Below are 22,914 nucleotides of genomic sequence, written 5' to 3'. Positions count from 1 at the left end.
ATTTGAAACCAGCTGACGCGTGGGGAATGGGCCGTGGACTGGAGCTGCGTCTTTTACTTAAGCATTTCATACAATGGGATTCTCTACAACTTTATGGCTTAACTAGTAACTTTTTTTTCTTCATTTTTGCAGCCGAGGAGAAAAAGAAGGAAGAGAAAGAAGAGTCTGACGAAGGTTCCGATGATGACATGGGATTTGGTTTATTTGACTAAAACTTTTGCTACAAAATGGTCAATAAATGTGTAAAACCAAAACTTGGCTCTTCGAATCTATGGAGTGTTTCTGTAAACTGTTTCAACTTGCCTAGTTGAAAAGACAGCACGTCTAGATCCTCGTCAGTCACTGTCTGGAATACCGATGGCACTTGCGACATGACCAGTGAACCTCAATATCGTGCACATTGAAAAGGGAGTTTCGAACGGTGCATGGACCTATTACCACGCCCTGGCCATGTATACTGTTCTATTTTGGTTTTGGTTCAGCTGTACACATCTCATGTGCTGCTTGGCAGTTTGCAACCATTAAACTGCACGTTTAAGTATTGAGGATGAAACTACTGCAGTCTTCCATCCACAAGAGACTTTAAAGTGGGATAAGTCATGTTGCGTTCACTTTTCTGTGAGCGGAGGGAAATTACATTGGACCCGTGTGGAGTAAGCTTTTAATTGTCTTCATGCACAGCACCACCTAGTCTGTTTTATGTTAAGTTGTCCAGATTGAAATGTGGAGGTACACGTGACGTCGAATTGTTGCAGACAGGTCAACTGATAGTTTACTTGGGGCTGGAGTGAAACCATGCTTGGGTACAGACAATCTTGGGTTATTGGGTCATGTAGAACTTACTTCGATGGACATGGACAGTTAACTTATCAGTCGTTTCTGAGATGAATTGTCCCACACCTATTTGGGGCACTTTCAACAGATGGCTAGCTATCCAAGTGAAGGGGGAGGAGGACGTACCCGCAATTCGTTCAAAGCATATAAAGGATGGAAAGTTGCCTTTTTCTAATTCAACATGATATAGCTTTTTGGGACTTACTGTTGGATACAGGAATGCGTGGGTGACACCTCACGTTTGGTCCCCAGAAAGCTTTAGGCTTCCATTTGGAGAAGCTTGCTCTGCATTCTTAAATGCCGTAAGTCTTGCAAGGGTCTCTCAAACGAGAATTTCCCTCTCCCGGCCAGGGATGACACAATGTGGAAAACCTTAGTCCCCCCCTCTTTAATGCACCAACTTCTGATGGTATGAAGTTTCTGTAGTTAGTAGTTAACGGGTGTAACTTAATGTTTTACAGTGCCAACTAAAGGGGTTTGCCATATCGTGAAATAGTCTCCCGAGTACATTTTAGTGGCGAGTACAGCGGTTTCCCACTGCATTTCGGCTCTAAGGGCCCCTATGGGGATTTCCCTTTGGCACCATTTGGCTGCACTGGCTTGGTACGTACTGCTGTGCTCCCATGTCTTGCTGTAATAATCCTAGGAATACCAACGCATTCCACTCGCCACCCCCCCCCCCCCCACACCTATGATCAGGTAGACAATGCAAATGGCAGCAGTGGTATAAATGGTACCTTGATTGCCTGCAGTCAAGCTTGACCCCAGACCCTTAACTCCGAGTAGACACTTGTCAGTTATGTTTTTCTGAGTTTTATGCTAATACGCACCCCAGGCAGTGACCTAGTGCTTTGGGACATTTTGCCGGACTGTTGTGCCCAGATACAGCCAGGAAATGTGTGAAGTTCTTTAGAATCAGACACCATTCATAAGCATTATTCAAAATTATGCACTTGACAATGGGAGTAGTAGTTTCATATATTTTTAATATTGCACCCATCTTCTACAAGCTCTAATTTGCAATGCACATGCTATAATAGAAGTGACTATAAAATAACATATCAAATTGATATTTTTTTCTATCGCCCTCGTACAGTGTTTCAGAGCGCGACAAGGGGGGGGAACGTAAGAACAAAACAATTTTACTAGGCCCAGTGACCTTGAACACACAAGTGCACGGGGGGTGCCTAGAAGTGGAAAGTTTCGAGCAAAGGAGAAACCGATAAAGGCAACAAACGGTGGTAGTGCAGCCAGCAAGTGCTGGGTGTAAGACAGCAGACAGGGTAGGTCTGAAGCGCAAGAAAAGGGGTTGGTGCTTTGTGGGTACAGATACAGACCACAGTGCAAGGGGTGGGTGGGAGGGTGGCAGTGTGAGCCGTTACCTGGGCCTGGAGGACAGAGGGTGGCCAGACGCAGTGCCAAGGGAACAGATCAGCAGGGGAGGACAAAGGCAGAAGCAAAGGGGAAGGTCTTGAGGTGCTTCTGTAGATGGTTCTCCAAGTTTTAGTGGCGGGGAGGCTGTTCCAGAGGGAGGCCCGAGCCAAAGACCGAGATATACCCCCAACTCGTTTCTTTGAAAACGAGGACCTTGAGGGAGTTAAGAGGTAGAGAAGCAAAGGGCTCTAGAGGGGAGGTATTTGTAGAGGGATAGCTGAAGGTATTTTGGACCCAGGCACCTGAAAGCCTTGTGGACAATGCAGAGGGTTTTGACTGTAATCCGTGCATCCACTGGGAGCCAATGGGGAGATTTCGGAGCTGGAGAGATGCAATCCCAGAGCTTGAGGCCAAGTGTTGCAGTCCTTTTCTGGATTAGTGGCAGAGGGCGGAGAGTAGAGGCAGGTAGATTTAGAAATATCACCACACCTAAGAACTGCTATGTGAGCGAAGAGCATGGTTACATTAATAGAGAATGGAACAAGTGATCATTTTAGTTCACAGCATGAGTGACTAGGATTTATGCTATGTTCAGTTAATGTTATGGTGCTAGATACTATACGCCTTGGTCTAAAAATGCACACAGCAAGACCCCAAATTTAACCAACGCTTTCTACGGTTCAGCAGCTTCTTGTTTAGTTGGGCCGGGTTATCTTTCTCTCCTTTGCTCTGAGAACTTCAGCAGCACTGTTTCCTCTGCAAAAATCGCCTGTGACTGAAATGGTCTTACCAGGCTCGGTATTTGTGACATCTGGAACAGCGTCCTTCCAACCTGCATCCATTAACACCACAACTTTCCACATGCCTTCCCACTGGCTCACTAATTAAGACCACCTTTTTATTTTCTTGGTGCAGGTGGCAGCAAGGCCACTGATCATGGCAGACATGTGGCGTATTACCCATGCAAAGCCACACTTTACCTAAGTGCCAGGAACCGGTGCAAGGGCACACATCTGTCTTATTTCAATTCAAACAGGAACTCTTACACATTTCTTTCTGCTGGCTGCATCCACTGCAATGTTATCTGCAGTGAGTCTGCAGGGTCTCCCCACTTTGTGCACAGCCCAAAATCACACAAACACTAATTGCTGGACCTTTTACCTCTCCTCCAGCCCTCCGTCAATCCCACCCTCTGCCTGCCGCCCTGCCCCATGATTGGTTGTCTGGGTCAGCTGTGCTAGGAGTACACCTTAAGCAGAAAACTAAAGTATCGCTCCTTTTTGAATCTTGCAGTTGTATTCCTCATTATGTTGTCCCCCACCGTTGTTGGGGCAGCAGTTTGTCTTGCTGTTTTGGTCTGCCTCGTTCTCGCAGTGCTTCCCAACGCGTCACTTGCTTTGCTGGTTCCAAGGCATGGATTTTGAAATGTTATCTCAAGTTTTCCTCTGCCACAGTCTTTCCATAAGCAACCAGGTTCTAAGGGTTTCCTGGTGTGAATAGCACTCCAGCTACTGTGCCTGCTCCCGCTATGTTTTAGCTCCAAGACGCAAAGCACCAACTGGTGCACCAGAAATGCCCCGCCCTTACTTTACCCGCTCACCCTCAAATTCTGTTATCTCACATGTTCCTGCTAAACGCTGAAGTAAATTGTCACTGTCCCCAGGCCACATCACCCTCCCCTCCCCTTCACACAGACCCAAGACCTCACCCCACGTACACCATTGTCATCGCCCCTTTTCTGCCAAACCCAGTAAAATATCTCCTCTGCTTGCGAAATGGCCCGCCTGGCACATAACCCACTAACACCTGCACAATACCATCACCAGTCTCCCCCCCCACCCCCTCCCCTCAGAAGAGTCTTCAGAGCAAGAAAAGTATTCGGAGCATCTCAAACACTCGCCACTCTACACCACAGAATCCATCAACTAGCCCAGCTCGCCCTCACTTGAGGGACTACCTGCACAAATGCACATCCCTGATAAGCACTAGACAATCTCTACCCAGAGGCCTTCCACTGTCCCAGCACCATCACACATTCCTGCATAAATCCACCTCTGCCACTCCCCAGTAACGCCTCCCCTTCAAATACATCTCTACCTCCAAATACTGCATTCCGATTCCACGACATTACAACCACAAGACAGGCTACTGACCACCCCTTGCAGGCCCCTGCTTCACTAATGCGATCTTACTATCTACATCCTCTCAGCCCCCTAGAATCGCCTATTACCCATGCCCCCTAACTCGAACAACCAACTGGCAGTCCAAAGTGCTTTCTGATCAAGGCCAGGTCCTTGCTAAAAACCACCACAACATGTACGACCTTATTGTATGGAGGGCCCTGCATGGCATATCGCCAAAACCTGTTTCTCCCAAGGCCTCTGGCCTTACAGCAGGCTATAATCTTATTGTGCATAACTGGACCAGCAAGACACTCCTCTCAATCTGGGACAATCCTGCAGTGCTGACTGATGGCTCCTGGTAACTTGACGGGTCACTCACAGCATCATGCTCCTTTTTAGACCCCTGGATAGAATGGATGCTTTGCAGTATTCCTTAGTGACTCCTTAGCAGTGATAATGGTCTCCCACCCCCTCATAACAATACTAGGTGACTTCAATATCTGGTTGGACATCCCACACAACCATGACATGATCCCTAATGGACAACCTGGATATGTATATTTAGCACAACTAGTATCTGGCCCTAAGCTGCGGGTCACACCCAGGATGACATCTGGACTGACAACGCTGCCATCTTCAATGTTCCCAGAGTGAGCCCTCCCCTCCTGCAGCCCTGGTGGCAACCACTTTCTGTAGAAGAAAGTCCAAGTAACCCCTGAGCTTGCAGATTTCTTTCTGGCCTCCCTGACTGCTACCGTCCATTCCAGTCAGATCTCCATTCCCCTCGCCCCTCCCCCCCCACCTTCCACACCCCACTTCAATCACAGGCTCTCTGAAGTGCTTGGCCCCCTCGCCCCACTCGGATCCATCTCTAATGGACAAGGCCTCTTCCCGCAAATGGTTCACCATTGCCCTTAAAACACTTAAATCGCAGAACCATAGCCTAGAACACATGGCGCACGGACCCTTCGATGTCAAACCAATTTGGTGTACACATCCAGTTAAGGCTTTACCAGGCAGAAATATAGAAGCCCAAAAATACTTACTACTAAAATGAAATTAACAATGCACCTAACCCCTTCAAGGTACTCCACAAATTAATCTCTGAATTCTATTCACCAGTATGCATTGCCTCCACCTCATCCACACACCCTCTGCAGCTCCTTCTCAGACCACTTCCCCAACATAACACTAGAAAGAGACAATCTCCTCAAATGGCTTTACTCTCCCCGGACCTCATTTGGACACTAGTACAGCCCCCGCTCTTCCCATCCTTCACTCCTCTCCCACCCTGAATTTATCAAGCTGCTACAGTGTCACCTTGGGATCCCCAGAGACCACTCGAAATCTTGACATCACCTGTGCCTTCACAAGATCCTGTCTCCACTCATCTCTGGCGTTTTCCTGGAAGAATTAATAACCTACATCAAACCCCCTCCTCAAAAAACCCACACAATATTCCCCCTTTACCTGACCTATTACAGGCCCATCTCCTAGTTGGAACTGGCATAGCTGTGCGTAGGCTGCTCAGTCAGTGCTAACCAGAGCCTCAACACGGCTCAATCTGGTTTCAGACATGTAAGAGGAACTGAATCTTGCCTAATTTCCATCTGGTATGATCTCAAGAGTGACTCTGAAGGCCGCACTGCATTAATCCTACTTGGAAGCCTTCACCATTGACCACCCCACCCCCATGTACAGACTTGACTCTGCATCAGGGACTCTGCTCTGAAGTGGATATCCTCCTTTCTATGAAACAGATCCCAAATAGTACACTTGCCTCCATTCTCCTGAAATCCCACCCTCGTCCAGTGGCCAGAGTGCTGCCAGGAGGTCTCTCCGTACCCGCACTGTTTCCCAAGATCTAGCCTGCTACAATTACACAGGTGAAACCCAAATAGTCTTCAAAATTCCAAAGGACCACTCTGCCTCCTCCCTGATGTTGCAACATGACTCTCGGACATCAAGCACTGGATGGCCATCTATCACCTCATACCCAATCACAATTGATTGTGCTTTGCAGGAAGACCTCCCTCTTTCCCCAACCTACCGTGGCCACTCTCTCGGCCCTCTTCCCACCTCCAACACACTAAAAAAAAAAAACTGCATTAGAGCTGTGGACCTGACCCATCACAACCACGACAAAGCTGCTAATTAGCCATTTGCATTCTGCGCCACTTCCCTGCCTCCACTTCCCTCCATCTCTGCAGTGATGGCAGTCATCCTTTCATGGTATACCAACACCCTAACTGGGAGCCACCCCATCACCACAAACAAAACTCTGAACTGGGGCAAAACACTGCCGCTAGGCTCCTCTTGGCACTAGGCTTGGGGGGGGGGGGGGAGATGCATCTCCTGTCCTATGTCCTTCACTGCCTCCCATTCAGGCGACAAAAGCAATGTGCATCCCCCACCGGGTACTCCACAACATGGGACCGGAAAACCTCCAGCACATGATTGCACAACATAGGCCCAACAGAACAGGTGCAGCACTTAACAGTGAAAAAAACTAGCATGGGGCTCATCTCTCAGGCCTAGCACCCACCATATGGAACTCTATTCCTTCATCCATTTCATACGCACCTTGGGACCGTGGGCAAACTGGCACAGAGCAAACACAAAAGGAAACCAATCTAAAAAAAAAGCAAAATACAAGGCCATAGTAGATCATAACATTTTAAACTAGCAGGGGAGACATGTCCTAGAAAAAAACCCAGACAAATTATTTTAAAATCCACTACCAATGTCAAGTTGGATGAACCTGGATTTTTTAACTTTTTAATTGTTTGTACTCAGTGAGTTTGCTGTCCCACACCCCGCAGACGCTCTCCTACTTGGAGAGCACCAATTGTCTAGTTTGATCTGATTCAAGAGTCCTTCCTCCGGAGGAAGGGGTCTTGAATCAGAAGTAGGCCCAGTCCTCTTGACGTAACCAATGCAAAACTTTGTTATGGCAGGTCTCCTTTGGTTCAGGCCAGGTAGTTTGCTCCACGCCCGTAAAAAACTTTGTTGTCCATGACGAAACCTCTCGTTATCAAAGGTCACTCGCATATTTACTTTTCTCACACATGCTCCTTTTGGGGAGGACAGCTGTAATTTTAGTATTACCTGGCAAAACTGGATAATGGCTCCTGAGGACTTGGGGTTAAACTAGATGATTCTGCTGCATGAGTAGAAGGCATTTTGAGACACTGCTCTCGTAACGGGAGCTTATAAGAGGCAAATTGCGCTACCAAACAAACCGTATGCCCCACAATTCAAAAACGGAATTTAAAGTGGGGAGGACTATTACGGAGAGTAGAAACTTCAGCCAAGTACAACCAATGTAGCTGGTGCTGAAACAGCTCATACTGGAGCCGACAGTATTGGGTGGATGTATAAAGTAGGTGGGTCTTGGTACTGTGTAAATGTCACAGCAAGCTGCTCGGCATCAACCTGCCCTCAATATTGCTGTAATACTGCTGGGACCCCATCCTACCACCACCCCGCAACGGACATCCGCATGTTTCCTCCTTGAAGCAGGAACACTAGAGGAAGTGACCTGACGTTCTGGAAGCTGTCTAGCTGCACTGATTCTCAACAGGTGTTCGTCTCTTCAATGGAAATACAAGCACACCTCCACAATATCTAACACAGGCTCGGCCCACTCGCCTGCATGACCATCAATAAACTACTCTCACACACCCAAAACACGCATCATCCCCTATAGAATACAGCTGCGACCCATGCAAAATTTGGACCAGCCTGCCCCTCAATGACATTTGTCGTGGCACCCGTTCACTTGCTGTAGAACTATGGGTTGCTGCCAGGGACCTAGCCAACCCTACCCACGTCTGTGTGCAGTTAAGGCATTCAATCTGGGACTGCTTAAAATTGCAGGGCCCTCTAACATGTTGGTAGTACATGTTAGAAGCAGCTAGAAATAAAGGATTAGACTTTTCCCTAGCACTACAATTTGGACATAACCTAAACATGATTGTGTACTTGGTAGACTGCCTGTCTGCTATTCGCTGTGTCCATGCGCATACACGTGGTCACGGTAGTGTAAATGAGCTCTTAGCAGCATTCTATGACCTTAAACCGAGCTTACATAATTGCCTAGGCACTTACAAAATGCCTGATGGTATCCACACATGCTGTTTTGCTCACTTTTCAGGGAGTGACAGCCTTCTCTGTTGGGTTTACCCTGTTTAAAATATCTTGCCTGTTTTAGCATGACAGAGGGAGGGCAATTTAACATTTCCTTGGTGGTTGGGAACACAGCAGCTGCCCAGCTCAGGAGCGCTGCTGCTTTTTCTGAAATTTCCCCAAGACCTCTTACCAACTTGTGTAAAAGTTGTAAATGTAAGGGTACAGTTCAGTAATCGCTGGAAAAAGACCGCCCAGCCACCCCTCCCCTTTCTTAAGTGTAAATGGCTCTTACTGGGTGAGGCAACAGCTCACACAATGTGCATATGATAATCTCGGGACAGCCCCTCCCCACCCTTCGAAGAACAGCCCATTGCATCTGGATGAATAAAGAATGTCTGTCTTTGCCCTATCATTTTAGCTGTGGCACAAGGCAGGAAACCCTGTAAGGCCTTTAGCTAAAGGGCCCAGAGACTGCAAACTCAAGATAGCACACTTATTGAAGTCCATCATATCCCCTAGCCACCTCTTCCACGGTCTGTTACTGCCAACAAACTGCTTCATCCTGTGGCTGCTGCACCTCTCTCACTTTTACGCCACGCTGCAGCACATTTTTGGGCAATCTGCTGATCCCCCCCCCCCCCCACAAGCTATCTTTTCTACTCTTTGATCGTGAATCCCTTGCAGGGTTGCAACATTACTATACTGAATGCCTGCTGCCATGTCAAAACCTGGTGAGCTTGTTGCAGGGGAGAGGGGTTTTCCTTGTGGACTGAGGGGTCAAATGTGAGGCGGACAACTTGGTAAAGGTTTTTCATGAAATGCCTTTTTATTAATGCAAACGTCTGAACGCCTCACTGGCCCTACCCTGAAGAGGATTTCCTTATCCAAATAAATTAAAGGTAACACTAACAAAAGGAAGCTGTCCCTCACACTTTTACATGCAACAAACTTTTATAAAGGGATTATATGGAATTCAAATGGAACAGAAATGAGTTATGATGAACATAAACCTGATGACTGTTTCTCCTTGTAACCTGGGTGACCCCTTCCCCCAGATTCAAAGCAGGATTTTCAGCTAACTGTTCAAAATTAGGAATGTTCCGTCTTGCAACAAAGTTCTAATTAAGTTCTTCTTGCTTCAAAGTCTCACTTGGACTTTGACACGAAGTTGATAATAGACCAGTCTTTGTGGCTCCACTTTTAGAAACAACTTAGAGGAAAAAAACACTTCCACAGTTAACCTGTATCAACAAATATGTCAGGATGCTTTAATCTCACCGCAGTAATTCAATTACTTCTACCTGGTCCACTCATTGGCCAAGTTTACCACTACAAGGTCCCTGCCAAGGTATACTCGCCTGCCAGGGCCTGTCTGTGCCCCTCTTCCTCCCCCCCCAACCCCCCCACTTCCAGACTCACCCGTGTCAGGGCAGGAGCCCCAACTCAGCATCGCTTCTGCATGAGCAGCGCAATCGGCTGCCAGAGCACCGCGTGAGATCCCGCTCCAGCTATGTGCTACATTCACCGTGGCCCAGTGCCTGGCTTCACCTTGCCGCAGCATTTTGGACGCAGATGCTTGCCCCGTCTTCCTGTAGCCACCATTTCGACCCACGTGGAGCTCGGACTCCATGGAATCGTACAGAAAACGGCTGCTGCCCGACAAGCCCAATAATGTTTACTTTGGTTGCCTAGCAACCTCTGGAGCGGCTCCTTGGCCAATCCAGTGGGACCGGAGGCCGGCCCCAAACGAGTAAGGCCACCAGAAGGCTTTCACCTCTCCAGGACTGTCGGGGACCAGGGCACAGAACTGTTACCAGTTGCCCAGCCCAATATCAGTAAATGGATTCTCATTTCCTTGCTGCCATAACTGACCTTGACGCACCTATTATGGATGCTACTGAGTACTGCAGAGCTTCAGCGCTGATCCAAGGTAAGGAGGTTGATATCCACTCCATATCCATGCTTGCGTAGCATCTAGGTTAACAAGGCTATGCGCCCGCAAGAGAAGTCACTCGACTTCCTACCACCATCTAGCTGTATCGAAACGCATGCCTAAAATCCAGGCTTCTGATCCCTGCCCCCTACTGCAAGAATGCCCCCTGTCCAAGCCACCTGTCCTGCACAAACCACCTTTATCATACCTGCCATTAACTCGCCCATATCAAACTATTTATTGCTGAATGCCACCCCTGGTGCCCACCACTCCAGAAAATTGGACCCCTGATGTAATTACTGTGATGCCACATTTTCCACATGCAATGTTAGCTGCAATGTGTCGAATCCTACCTCACCTGTGCCCACCGCCCCAGTGGCTACTAAGAACATAAATACTGACATGGGTAGAACCACCCATGCACCCACTGCCCCATCTCCACATCCCCACCACTGACTCTGCCCCATTCACCACAGAACCGCATTTCAAATGTGCCATGGTCAATGCCAGATCGCTCCATGCTCCAGACATGCACTCATTTCCACCCACAACCTCAACATGGTCACAGAAACCTGGCTACATGAAGCCTCTGGCCCTGCACTCCATCAGACAAGATCGCCCATCCAAAGGTGGAGGTGTAGTGCTAATAACCAAAGAGACTGCCTAGCCATTCGAAAGATAGAGAAATAACAGCAACTACCTCCAACTCAAACTTAACCCCTCTCCCCATTGCCATACACTGTCTACTGCCCCCCAGGTCCCCTAGGTGACTTCCAGTTTGTGCTCACGCACCACCTCACCGATAATCTCAAGAAACCTTCCAAAGTTATCCTTCTCTGTGATGTCAATCTTTTTCTCCCTGACACAAAATATCCAGCTGCTAAATCCCTCGGCTCTTGAGACTCTAGGATTCAAGAAGACCATGGATTTGATCTCCCAACATAACTGCCCTATCACCATCGCGGGAAACACCCCACCCCGTGGTCGGACCACCATATAATCTTTCAGCATACCCATAACGAACTCCTCTACACCATCCCCTCAACCCTTAGCACCTGCCCCTGCAAGAAGCTCTTGCCAGCCAACTAAAGAGAGATTACCTGTTCTCCAAGGCCCAGCCTTCAGACCACCATTCTCCATGGATCCAGAAACCCTTGCACTCATACAATGCTGCCATCTAATCGGCTGTCAACACCATAGCCCCGCTCAAACCATGTAACAGAAACCCACAAGCCACTCCAATACTTGGTTCACCCCCTGACCTCATACTCCGCACTGAAAAACAGACAGCCCTCACACAATGGCAAACCTCCCACTCAGATGAAGACAAACTCGCCTTCAAAGCATGCTTGAGTACAAGAAGGCAATCGTCCTTGCCAAAGCTAAATCCTTCCAATCAAGATTCTCCGATGCCAACTCAAATACCAAAAAAATCTTCTCCATCTTCAGAGAATTGGAGACCCCTATACCCGCCCCCCTAAAATTCACCAAAGATATGGTGTGACGAAATTCAGACAGCCATGCCCAATAAACTCTGCACACTCCAAACTGAAAATCAGTCCACTAAGCACCTGCTCCCCACTACCCCCCACCCTTTCCCCCTCCCCTGACCCCTCCCTGATCTTATTCAAAGCCATACAGGAACAAGACATGATCAACCTCATGAGGACCATGAAACTGTCCAACTGTAAGGGTGACTCCTGCCCTGCCTGTATTATTAAAGACTGTCAAGACCCTCGCACCATTCCTGACCGCTTTCGTCAATGCCTTATTTGCCAATGGAAAACTCCCCTCCTGCCTCAAGGAAGCCTGGGTCTGCCCCCTCTTGAGAGAACCCACTCTCGACCCTACCTCCCCCAATAACTACAGGCCCATCACCACCATCCTCTTCTTGCTCAAGATACTGGACAAAGCAGCTTACCTGCAGGTACAGCACTTCATTGCAGAAAACCAGCTCCTAGGGCTACGCCAATCAGGTTTTCGACCTAGGCACGTGACGGAAACCACCTTACTTGACGTAAAGAACCAGGTGGACGATGCCAGAGACCTAGATAAACCAGCCCTACTCCTCAACCTTTCCGCAGCATTTGACCTCGTAGACCATGTCTTATGTCATCACCTTTCTTCCACAGCCAGATACACAAACTATATGGACGATACCCAAAACCACCTCACCTTCACGGGCAACTATGACAGACTCTGCTGCCATCCAGGCCTGAATGGTGTTGTATATGTCGTTAAGCATAGCAAACAGACTGTGCCTCAACCCTGACAAGACAGAACTCCTCCTGGTAGGTTCCCCCGACACACAAAAAAACGGACTCAGTTTAGCCACTTCACTATAGATTCTATCAAAATCCCAGTATCAGACTTGGTCAGAACCCTTGTAGTCTATTTGGACTCCAACGTATCCATGAACAAACAAGTCAGTGCTATCACCTCCTCGGCAGCTTACCATGCCAATCTAATAATGCAACTAGGCCATTTCTCTCCAAAGCGAACTGCACCAACATAGCCAGAGCCATCACAGGCACAAGGCTAGACTACTGCAATGTCCTTTTCCCTGGAACCTCCACCAAAAACTTGGATAGACTACAAGTCATCCAGAACAACACACTCTGCGCAGCTCAAGGCATCTCAAAGAGAGCACATTACTGCCGCCAGGAAAGCAGCCCACTGGCTTACAATCAAGGAGAATCTTATTGAAAACCCTGACACTGACCCACAAGTGCATCTACCACTCCACACCTGAATACCGCTCACAAAGGATTCACCCCTCCTCTTCCAAAAAGCCAATTAGGACACCCTATGCCAATATGCTCTGTGCTTATGGTAAGAAGTATTAGAGCAGGTGGCTCTAGCTTCCCCTACCTAGCACCTTCACATTAGAATGCCCTACCTCTCACCATGCGAGGCGTCCCTCATGAACTTTCGCAAAGCCATGAAAACTGTGCTCTTCACCTGATGTACACCATAAACTACAGCCAAACCTGTTTTTCATAAATGAACCGTGCTTATATGTATATATGTATCCTAATGTATATCTACTCTATTTTTGTTCAATGTATAACTGCTTCTCCCCATGTGCCCTCTCCCTGTATCTAAGCTCCCCTCAAGTAGCAGTGCCTCGATGCCCAAGGGCTGCTGTGCGCTATACAAATGTAATTTAAAGTAAAACTCCTAACACTACAAGTACCTCTGTGGTAAAGTTTGCTTCGAACAACTTTTTTGACTTGAAACTACCTCAGTATTGACTACTTTTGGGTAGACATGAAACACATTGGTTCTGTTAGTTCCACACTTGTGCTTGCCACATGCAATGCATGTTCTGCTGATCTCAACACAATGCTGAAAATTGCTCTCTCTTGGGCTTGCTGCTGATTTGGTTCTTTGGCAACTATTGCCCGTTTCTCACTCTGGCCAAAAGGTTTACAATCAGCTTTATTCTTTATTGCCCTCTCTTGGCTTTAACTCTTTATTTATAAAGAGTGCAAACAGCTCAGGGGCATCGAGGCGCTATTGCAAGGAAATTACTTGGCTACATGAGGTATAAATAAAGGTGAAGGACATGTGGCACATATTGTAAAACATTCTGTACATACAATGCTCCTCACTCGATAAAGTTATATGTGAAGTCTGTTACAAGGAAATGGGTTAGTTATACTAGGCATATGTAGAAGTGTTGCAAATATTTGTAATATTACTGGTTTTGGCAATAATCGTATCAGATTCTTGTAATGCCCTCTTAGTTTTAGCAATTTCTCAGTCCTTTTAGAAGTATAATCATAATATTGTCTGCTACCACTGTTACTCTGCCACTTTAGCTGTGTATCAGTTCAGTATTTAAAGTTAGTACTACGCTGCCCCTTAACTTCTTATTTTGGTATTCAAAAATAGCTAGTGGACGATTATGGAGTTTTCCGGGGTGTCCCAATAGCTGTAAACTGCCCAGGTGCTACATACTGGTCCACTGCCACTGTGCCTTCTACTTCCTCTGCTTCGCTCTGAACTGTACATTTCTCCTCTCCCATGGCCTGTGCTGGTCGGGACAGGAGCTTTTCCCGCTCCACAAATACTCTGGTGCTTGTCTGCCACTGGTCACAAAGGGTAAAGAATTTGTTTAACTGTGTCCCGACACACCCCTGCATGCAATGTGTTTAAGTTTGGAGACTTTCAGGATCATCCACTCTGGCAATAGCAGCGTCTCTGCTTTACTGCCATGGGGAGTCACTGCAGACACTACACCTACTTCTAATGGCCTGCACCAGAGGAGGCCCTTTATACTAAACAGTCCCTCTCAGGTGTGGGTCATTAGAACACTAAACTGCACCTTGCAGTCTAGTGCATGTATTCCTCTCCCATGTCCCAGTACTTTGGACATTGTAGGACTTTAAGTCCCCAATGTTCAAATTACCTTTTTTATTCTGGACCTGGGTTTTAAAATTCACCTACTTCACTTCCATCATTAGTTATATCTTCAAAAGGAGTATTAAAAGGATTCAATGATTGGTTCAGATTTAAAGGAGAGTTGACTTTATCTGAACTTAAGATGTTCTAATGACCACATTTAACATTCTCCTGTTGTCTACAAGAGTCTTCACTACAATACATGTGGGCAACCTTGTGAAGGGGAGTCGCCACCGAGATGAAGAGCTTTGGGAGAGGAAACCCCACTCAAGCCATTACATGTTCTTGTACCACTGAAGCCTCTTACTTGGACGGATACAGTGTTTCATCCGAGTCACTGTTCCCTTCTCTTCCCAGGTGATCCTCCCAGCTAATACCACCCCCACAGTTAGGATTGGGTAGAGGCTGTCTTCCCTAGCCACTGGGGCAGGAGATTTTAGGTTGGGTTTTTGTGACTACGCAGGATTCATCACAACTGCAACAGAGTTTGGGGTTTTAGGTAGACAAAGTAAAGCTCTTTGGGCGGGGAGAGGGGAATTGAGCAGGGATTCTAGCCCCTGCCCAATACCTGACTAGCATTGTTGTCCTGCCCTGAAGGCAGACCATTGAACCTAGCACCTCAACATGGTAGAGTGAGCTTGAGGCATCTCTCAGCCTGTCAACCAGCGTGGCTAAGCAAGGCAAAATGGGTGACAGCAGGCCCAATTTTAAGTAGCCTTTTCTCTGAGGCAAAGCTTCAACCAATCCCTTCCTTGATTATGCGTGTCCTATAAATTTGAATTTAGAAAAAGTAGTGTTTGAACTCCCAAACATTTGCAAGTAGAATGAATTCAGTCACATGTGGGTTTGTACCAAATTGCTTTTGTCTTACTTTAATTTGACCCTTCTTCTTTCGCTATCGACCCAACACCTTCCAGAATTTTAAGTACCTGTAGCTGCAAAATTCTATAGTGTTCTTTCTCGTTGTCTGTGCCAATCCGTGTCTAGCATGCTTGCACCTTGGACACCCAGACAAATCGCCCACTGGATGCTGATAAGAATGCCATGCAGAGATATTGGAATGCACCTATCCTGTGATGGATGTCTGTGGGTATGACTCAGTAGTACTGCTACTGCCCCATATCTCCCAACTTTTGGTAAGGGGCATCTATCCACCCATATATTCAGGACTGTATCCATTTGGCTGTTGAGCCACTACAATGGGGGACACCCATTCATTGCTCTCAATTGGTTCACGTATCCCTGCTTTGCTCTTCAACTCTACTCTTAATTTCTCCTCAATGCCTAATGGTAGTAGTCTTACTTTTGGCATCTGTTTATATTTTCATTACATCCTCAACTTCCCTATATAGAAAATGTAATTTTTGGAACCTCTCTTGACACTTGCTTCAAAAATGCAGTACCCGTCATCAGTGACTGCTTGTATTTGTTGGCCTTCCTGGATGTAATTCTATACCTAGTCTACCCAGATGCTGCAATCCCAACAACTGATCTAATATTGCATGTTTTGCCTTTTTGTTTCTTGATCCATACGCAATATGGTATCAACGTATAACACAATACTTCAATTTCCCTACCAGCATAGGCTTTCGGTTTTAGGTCACTATTGCAAAACTTGTGATTTTAGACCCCCATTTGGTCATGAATGGGTTTTACATATCCATGTGTATGGTGCCCCCAAATCTACTAGTATCTGTAATGGTTTACATGCTGCTTTGACGGTCACTGGTGGTACACCCTTGACAACTGGGCTAATGCACACTACCTTGATGCACAATGAGCCATTATCCCCACTCCCTATTTATCCCCTCCTATCTGTTTATCTTTACATAATCTTGCTAAATGCTGTTTCTGCACACTATTAACTCTTGTACTGCTATTTTTTCAACCGCATCTCCATGAATTCTTCGACGTGCCTTTGTTACGATTTCCACTCTCATCCTTAAGACACAAACTGCATCACTTCTGTAGCACTTCTTGCAATACGTACTTTCTCCCCTCTTTTTTTAACCAATTTTATTTATTCTTTTAATAGTGACACGAATGCTCAAAATACAATATTAGCATTCTGTAAGTATATTTATAAGAATAGATCTTAACAATTCAATTCTCCCCTTTTTGTTTAGCATTTGTTTCAATCATTTTGAAGTTAATTTTATTCCTTTACTTATCGCTAATGCCTCATTTATTGATGGTTTCTTGGCTTGCCTCAAGCGTTCTTGTCTCTTGGTGTTCAAAGTGTGCATCATCTGTTTGTAAATGTATTATTCAATTCCTGTAAATGTACAATTGTAGCATGTTTAAGGGCTTTATAATCTACTTGCATTTGGATTAATTTGGTAGTTCAGCTCTTGGAGGGGGTTGGGGGGGGGGGACAGAGGGGTAAGAGGATGTCTTCTAGTACTATATGTGCTTCTGAAATTGGGCTTCGAGCTTTCTCGTGGCCTTTGTATAGACCATATCCTTCTCAAGTTCATTCTCTGTATTGTGCTATCTTCCCGTCTGGCAACTCCTTCATGAGCTTCATTACTTCATCTCCCTCGGGTGAGTGTGTGCAGGCCCCGAGCCCTCCAGAGAACCATGTGATATTTTACAAACATTGTGTGCACCAGAGCATTTACTGTTGTCCCCGTGTTAGGCCTTGCTCCCTCGATCGGTGTCCAGATCTAGGCGCTGCCAATACATCTTGGGTTATTGCATTTGGGTTATTGCTTTTACTGTTACTACATTTACTGCTGTCCCTGTGTTGGGCATTTCTCCCTCTATCCAGGTGTCCCAAATCTAGGCGCTGTCATTAAATCTTGGGCTCTCCAGCATGGGGTCTGGCATGGATTCACATGCTCATGAATATTCCCTGTCAGGCTGGGAATCCTTGGTAAAAGAAAAGTTTCAGTTTGGTTTATATAAAGAGTTCAGAAACGAATCACTGAGCTCTGGGTCATGCTACCCCCAGCCAATGACTGCCCTCCACCTAAGCCCCTCCTCTGGTAGCCATCTTTTTTACCGCACACTTAAGTGTTGGGGAGTCCTCGTTTCGCTTCTCAAGCTTTTCTGTGTTTTTTCACTTTTTGATAGGGAAAACTATTTTTTGGTCAAATAATACTGTGCTCTCCCATCTACTATCCTTCCGATTAACTGGAACTGTTTTTCGGCTCTTTTCAGCACCCCTCAAGGGCTGATTTAGTTGAGTGTTCTTCCTGGAAGCTTCCAGAAGTTCTTCAGGCCTACACCGTGTGGATCATGTTGCTTCCCTTATCAATCTTTGCTCCGGCTGAGGTCTGCGGAATGTGTTCACGGAGGACACGCATTCCCAGTGCTCCACACCACGTACAAGGAAGAAGATTGTGTTATTTGCTGTGACTTCACTAAGTGCACGATGATGGATCGAAGCAAGTTGGAGATGTGGCTGAAGGCCAAGGCCTCTACCCCGGGTGGTTCCCAGGGGAAGGCCTCTCCCGGAATTGGCAAACCTGAGCGGGCTTCCAAGTTTTTTGAGGGCACCCCACCCGTTGGGGCCAAACACAAGGCTAAGCACCGCAAATCTGCTTTCGTCGGGGTCGCCGCTGGTGCGGGTCCAGTGATGGTTGGGGCGTAATCTCTGTCGGTCTCTGGCCACCACTCTGGCTCTTCATCCAAGAGGATATCTGCTACCCCGGGGAAGCTGAGAGACTCTGGAGAAGGCCAAGACGGGTACGGTGTCCAACTTACCCGCGAAGAAGGCCAAGCCAGACAAGGGGTCTGAACAGGCCCTGAAGGAGATGGCTAAGCAAGACACGGTGTCCCATCCGGCTGTGGAGGAGGCCAAGCAGGAAAAATGCTCCAGCCTTTCCTTGAAGGCCCCAGTACAACAGGCCAAATCATCCTCCATTGAGTTGGTGGTGGTGTCCGGCTTGAAGGCCACAGTGGCTGAACCGATCCAGGGTGCCCCGGTGACGGACTAGGGTGTCTCTTCCTCCCAGGAGGGAGGCTTCGAGCAAGCCAGTTCAGAAGACCCCGGAGAAGAGGATGCTGCACCTCAGCCCAAGACTGACCCCCTCAGGAGCTGAAGAAGGAGGTGGTGTCCGGTGACTGTCCAAGGAGTGGACACTTTTGTCCTATGAGGATGTGATCGTTTCCGTCCATGGGGACGCTGTTACGCTCACCTGGTTCCCGCAGGGGCGTTGAACGGAACTGAACAGCAGTGGGTCTCCACCAGCGTGACTCGTAGGGCGGAGATGGCTGACTGGACTGGCCCTCCTAGTTTTGTCTGCTTGACCCGTAAGAGTAGTTTCCTTAGTGCTTGAAATGATGAGCTCTCCATTCTGCGCTTATTGCAGGGGTGCGTAGAATGCCAGTTACTCCACTGGATCAAAGGAATAGGGTAAGTACCAGACGAAATAGGGCTCTGGGGAATGTGGCGTGGAGCCGTAATTATATAGTCTTTTTAGAGTTCCAATGTCTGCTATTCACTCATTTCCCTTTTCCTTCATTTATCTTGCAGCTTGGTCCAAAAGGAATTCTCCTGATTGGCAGCAGGTCACGCTAAGGTAAGAGTCTGTATTACCCAGCACTGTCTGGTAGAAAGTAATGATGCTAAATGTCTCTAACCAAGTGCTTTTGTCCTTTTACAGGTGCGGCGTAAGAAGATGCTGGATGCCGAAGAATTATACCTCGGGCGGCAAATCAAGTAAGTGCCTAGATTATCTGTTTGCTCTCGGCTCACCTTGTTTTTTCTTGTCTTCCTCTGGGTGCTGAGAATGCAGCTACGAATACAAAGAGATGTAAGCTGCGCCGGATCGTGTAGATGCTGTGAAGACTGGTAAGTATGGCGCGGCGCAGCTGCTAGCGGTGCAACGCGTTTATTTTTTCAAAGTCTTTTTCCTTGTGCAGGAATGCGGTGGATTCAGGAGCCGATGAAGGTTAGAAGGTAGGTTCTTGCTCTAACCTCTTCTTCCTTTCTTCCCAGGATGCGGTCCGTATTCGGAGCGGCCGTGGCAGGTAACAGGATGCTGGCTATAGGCACGGTGAGCGTTATGCTGCTGAATGCAGAATAACGCGAAGCGTGTTCTGCTCTTCGGGCGTGGTTCAAATAGCTTCCAAAGTAGTCCCAGGTAAATCGTTCCTGAAGAAAAGTAGTCCTTCCCTGGCCTCACAAAGGCCAATGCTTGAGTTCCTTGCGGCATTGTCTGCATGAGGTAAGTTTGACTGTATGAGCCTGGTGCCTACGGCGCCAGGACTGATCCCATATATGAGCCTGGCGACTGAATCCATAGAGCCCCTAATTGGGGCTTTGTGGGTTCCAATAAGGGGCTGGATGTCTTCCCTCTGGACTTGATCCAGAAGTCCGGGGGTAGGCATCATGACACGCTGACTAGAATGTCGGGAAGTCACCCTCTGGAGAACATGACTGGGATTCCATCCATGGGGACTACAACAAAGGCCCTGGCACTGCCACTCGCGTCCCCTGAGCGCAGCATGGCTGCTCACCAGGTGCCGCTGAAAGACCTTTCACTGGACCTACTTTCGACCCTCCACACACTGGTGTTGGATGGAGGGGAGAATGCCGCCCATGGCACCGACTCTGGCCACCCCTTTGACACCAGGGGAACCGCCGGCCAACAAGAGGCATCCCTCACCTCCAAGCTACCCATTGCCACCCTCTCCCTGAGAGAGACTGAGTTGGACACAGTGACAACGGGCACAGATGACAGGATGGGAAGACCCCCTCAGCCCAGGGCTTCTCCGCCAAACGAAATAGGTTCCTTCCATTCAATGATTGCCTGGGCATCAGAGCTTTTCCAACTCATACCGGAGGAAAAGGAAGGCTTCTTATATCAGCACCGGGAGGCGCAGACCATCCTTTCGGTCCCACTCCTAGACGACCTTTGGGATGAGGGGCTGGCTCTGCTGAAGAACCCCTCGACAGGCCCAGCGAAGAGGAACAGACTAGAGAAAAAGTACAGGGTGCCAGACTCCACCCAAGTGCCTATGTTCTCAACCGTCCCCTTCTGTGGTCTCAGCGGCCGCCAGGAAGAAATCGTTGCGTTTGGCTTCTTCCACCCCCTCCAGAACACGAGGGGAAGAAATTGGATTTCATGCGTAGAAAGGTTATCTACTCGGCTGCAACGACGGTCAAGGCTGGCAACGCCCTCGCGGTCATGGCCAGATAAGATTGGGAACTTTGGTACAAGTTGGCTCCGTTGCTGGACTTCTGCCCAATGACAAGAGGGTTGAGACATTGGAGATCCTGCAGGAAGGAGAGGTGGCATTGGACCACGCCATCACAGTGGCCCTGGACATTGTGCATACGTGTTTCTGCCAGATGGGGACCAGGTCTGCCTTCGCCGGTGTGGCTGGCTCAGGGCCACCAACTTTAGACAGGAGGTCCAGATGAGGGTCCTGGGCATGCCCTTTGACGGGGACAACCTGTTAAGCAGTGGATGAATCGTTCCAGGCAATTAAGACTGACATGGCGCATGCCCTCAGGGAAGTCTTTCAGGTCATGGCAGGGTTTTGGCGCAGGCTCATCCTCTTAATGCCAACCCTTTCGCTCCTCGACCCAGGAAGCCAACAGGGGTCGCTTCAAGGCCTTCGGGGGCAGAAGCCGCCTGGGACCGCAAGGTGGCCCGTCAACCTCCAAGCAGGACTGAACTGGCCAAGACGTCGGGGCCGCCACCCATGCACCCCAGTGGGAGGCCAGCTGGCGAGCATCACCATGTGGGAGATAATCTCCACCGATCGTTGGGTGATGGACGCTCTCGCCCACGGGCACACCCTGGAATTTCAATGAAAGTGTCCTTGTATACCACCGGTGGCCCGGCAGGAGCAACACGTCTCAACTGCTGTTAGATGTCTGAGCCATGTTACAAAAGGGGCAATTAAGCTGGTCCCACAGCGCCTCTGGCGCTCTGAGTCAACTCCAGATACTTTCTTGTAAGAAAGATCAGGGGCTGGAGGCCCATTCTTGATCTACGATGACGAGTACATAAAGTCTGGAAGTTCAGGATGACCACACTGCAACACGTGTTCGGCCAACTGGAGCAGGGAGACTTTGTCGTCGTTGGATCTAGAGGACGCTTACCACGTCCCCATACACACAAAGCATTGCAAGTTCCTGTGCTTCGTCGTCCAGGGTCAGCATTACCAGTACAAGGTGCTCCCCAGAGTCTTCACCAAATGCCTGGCTCCGGTGGTGGCCCATCTGCGACTACAGGGGTCCCACATCTACCCTTTTCTGGACGACTGGCTCAACCGGGCCAAGTCGAAGGACATCGACGTCGATCACAACCTGGGGTTCTCAGTGAATTATGAAAAGTCCTGCTTGCGTCCATCGCAGGACGCTCTGTTCCTGGAATCCAGACTTGACAGTGGCTTGCCTGGCAGCTCTGTCGTAGGAGAGGATATCGGCCATCCTGGGCAAAGTGCAATGGCTGTTGGCACTAAAGATCGCCACGGTACGGACCATAAAGTTGCTACTTGGCATGATATTGTGCATATACCTGATTAGGCTCTGAAGGCTGCGGATGCGTCCACTCCAGGTGTTCCTTCGCACACGTTGCGTCCAGGTGTCCGGAAGCTTTCAGGACAGGATCCCGCTCGGCAAAGAGTTCTGTCGAGCGATAAGGTGGTGGTGTGTTCTCCAACATCACCGCAGGCATGCACTTTCAGAGCCCACCCCCCCCCCCCCCAATATCAGGAGACGGACGCTTCTCCGGAAGGCTGTGGAGCCCACAGAGGGGGTCTTCACACCAGAGGTCTATGGCAGCCGGAAGAGAAGATGCTGCATATCAACGTTCTGGAACTACGAGCAGTGTTTTGGGAACTCTGGCTGTTTCTACCTTCCCTCAAGGGCAAGGTGGTGAGGGTCTTCACAGACAATACCACTACAATGTTTTACATCCAGAAGCAGGGGGGCACCAGATCCCCAGTGCTCACCAAGGAGGCATAGGACTTGTTGCACTGGGCTGTTGCCCAGGGGATGTTCCTCATTCCGTTCCACCTTGCAGGAGTAAAGAACAGTCACTGACTCTCAGTAGGGAGCTATGTCTTGCCACGAGTGGGAGCTTCGGCAGGATCAAGTGGACAGCCTGTTCCTCAAGTGGGGCAATCCCCAGATCGATCCGTTTGCGACGA

The 22,914-nt window shown here is 48.4% G+C and overlaps 2 protein-coding genes across 4 annotated transcripts in view; one reads left to right on the top strand and one right to left on the bottom strand.

Moving 5' to 3' along the window:
• Positions 1-254, top strand: part of RPLP2 (ribosomal protein lateral stalk subunit P2) — a 31,962-nt gene extending 31,708 nt beyond the window's left edge. Inside the window, exon 5 of the mRNA XM_069624028.1 lies at positions 133-254. Coding sequence (XP_069480129.1) covers positions 133-212 — 80 coding nt within the window. The 3' untranslated portion in view covers positions 213-254. The remainder of the gene's footprint in view (positions 1-132) is intronic.
• PIDD1 (p53-induced death domain protein 1) overlaps positions 1-22,914 on the bottom strand; it is a 602,358-nt gene that overhangs the window by 401,331 nt on the left and 178,113 nt on the right. The gene's annotated exons all lie outside the window — the stretch shown is intronic.

This window comes from Ambystoma mexicanum, chromosome 11 (assembly GCF_040938575.1).
Source record: "Ambystoma mexicanum isolate Mex_15411 chromosome 11, UKY_AmexF1_1, whole genome shotgun sequence".
Classification (NCBI taxonomy): Eukaryota; Metazoa; Chordata; class Amphibia; order Caudata; family Ambystomatidae; genus Ambystoma; species Ambystoma mexicanum.
Note: the sequence above shows the minus strand (reverse complement) of the source record. Positions and strands in the feature narration are given on the sequence as shown.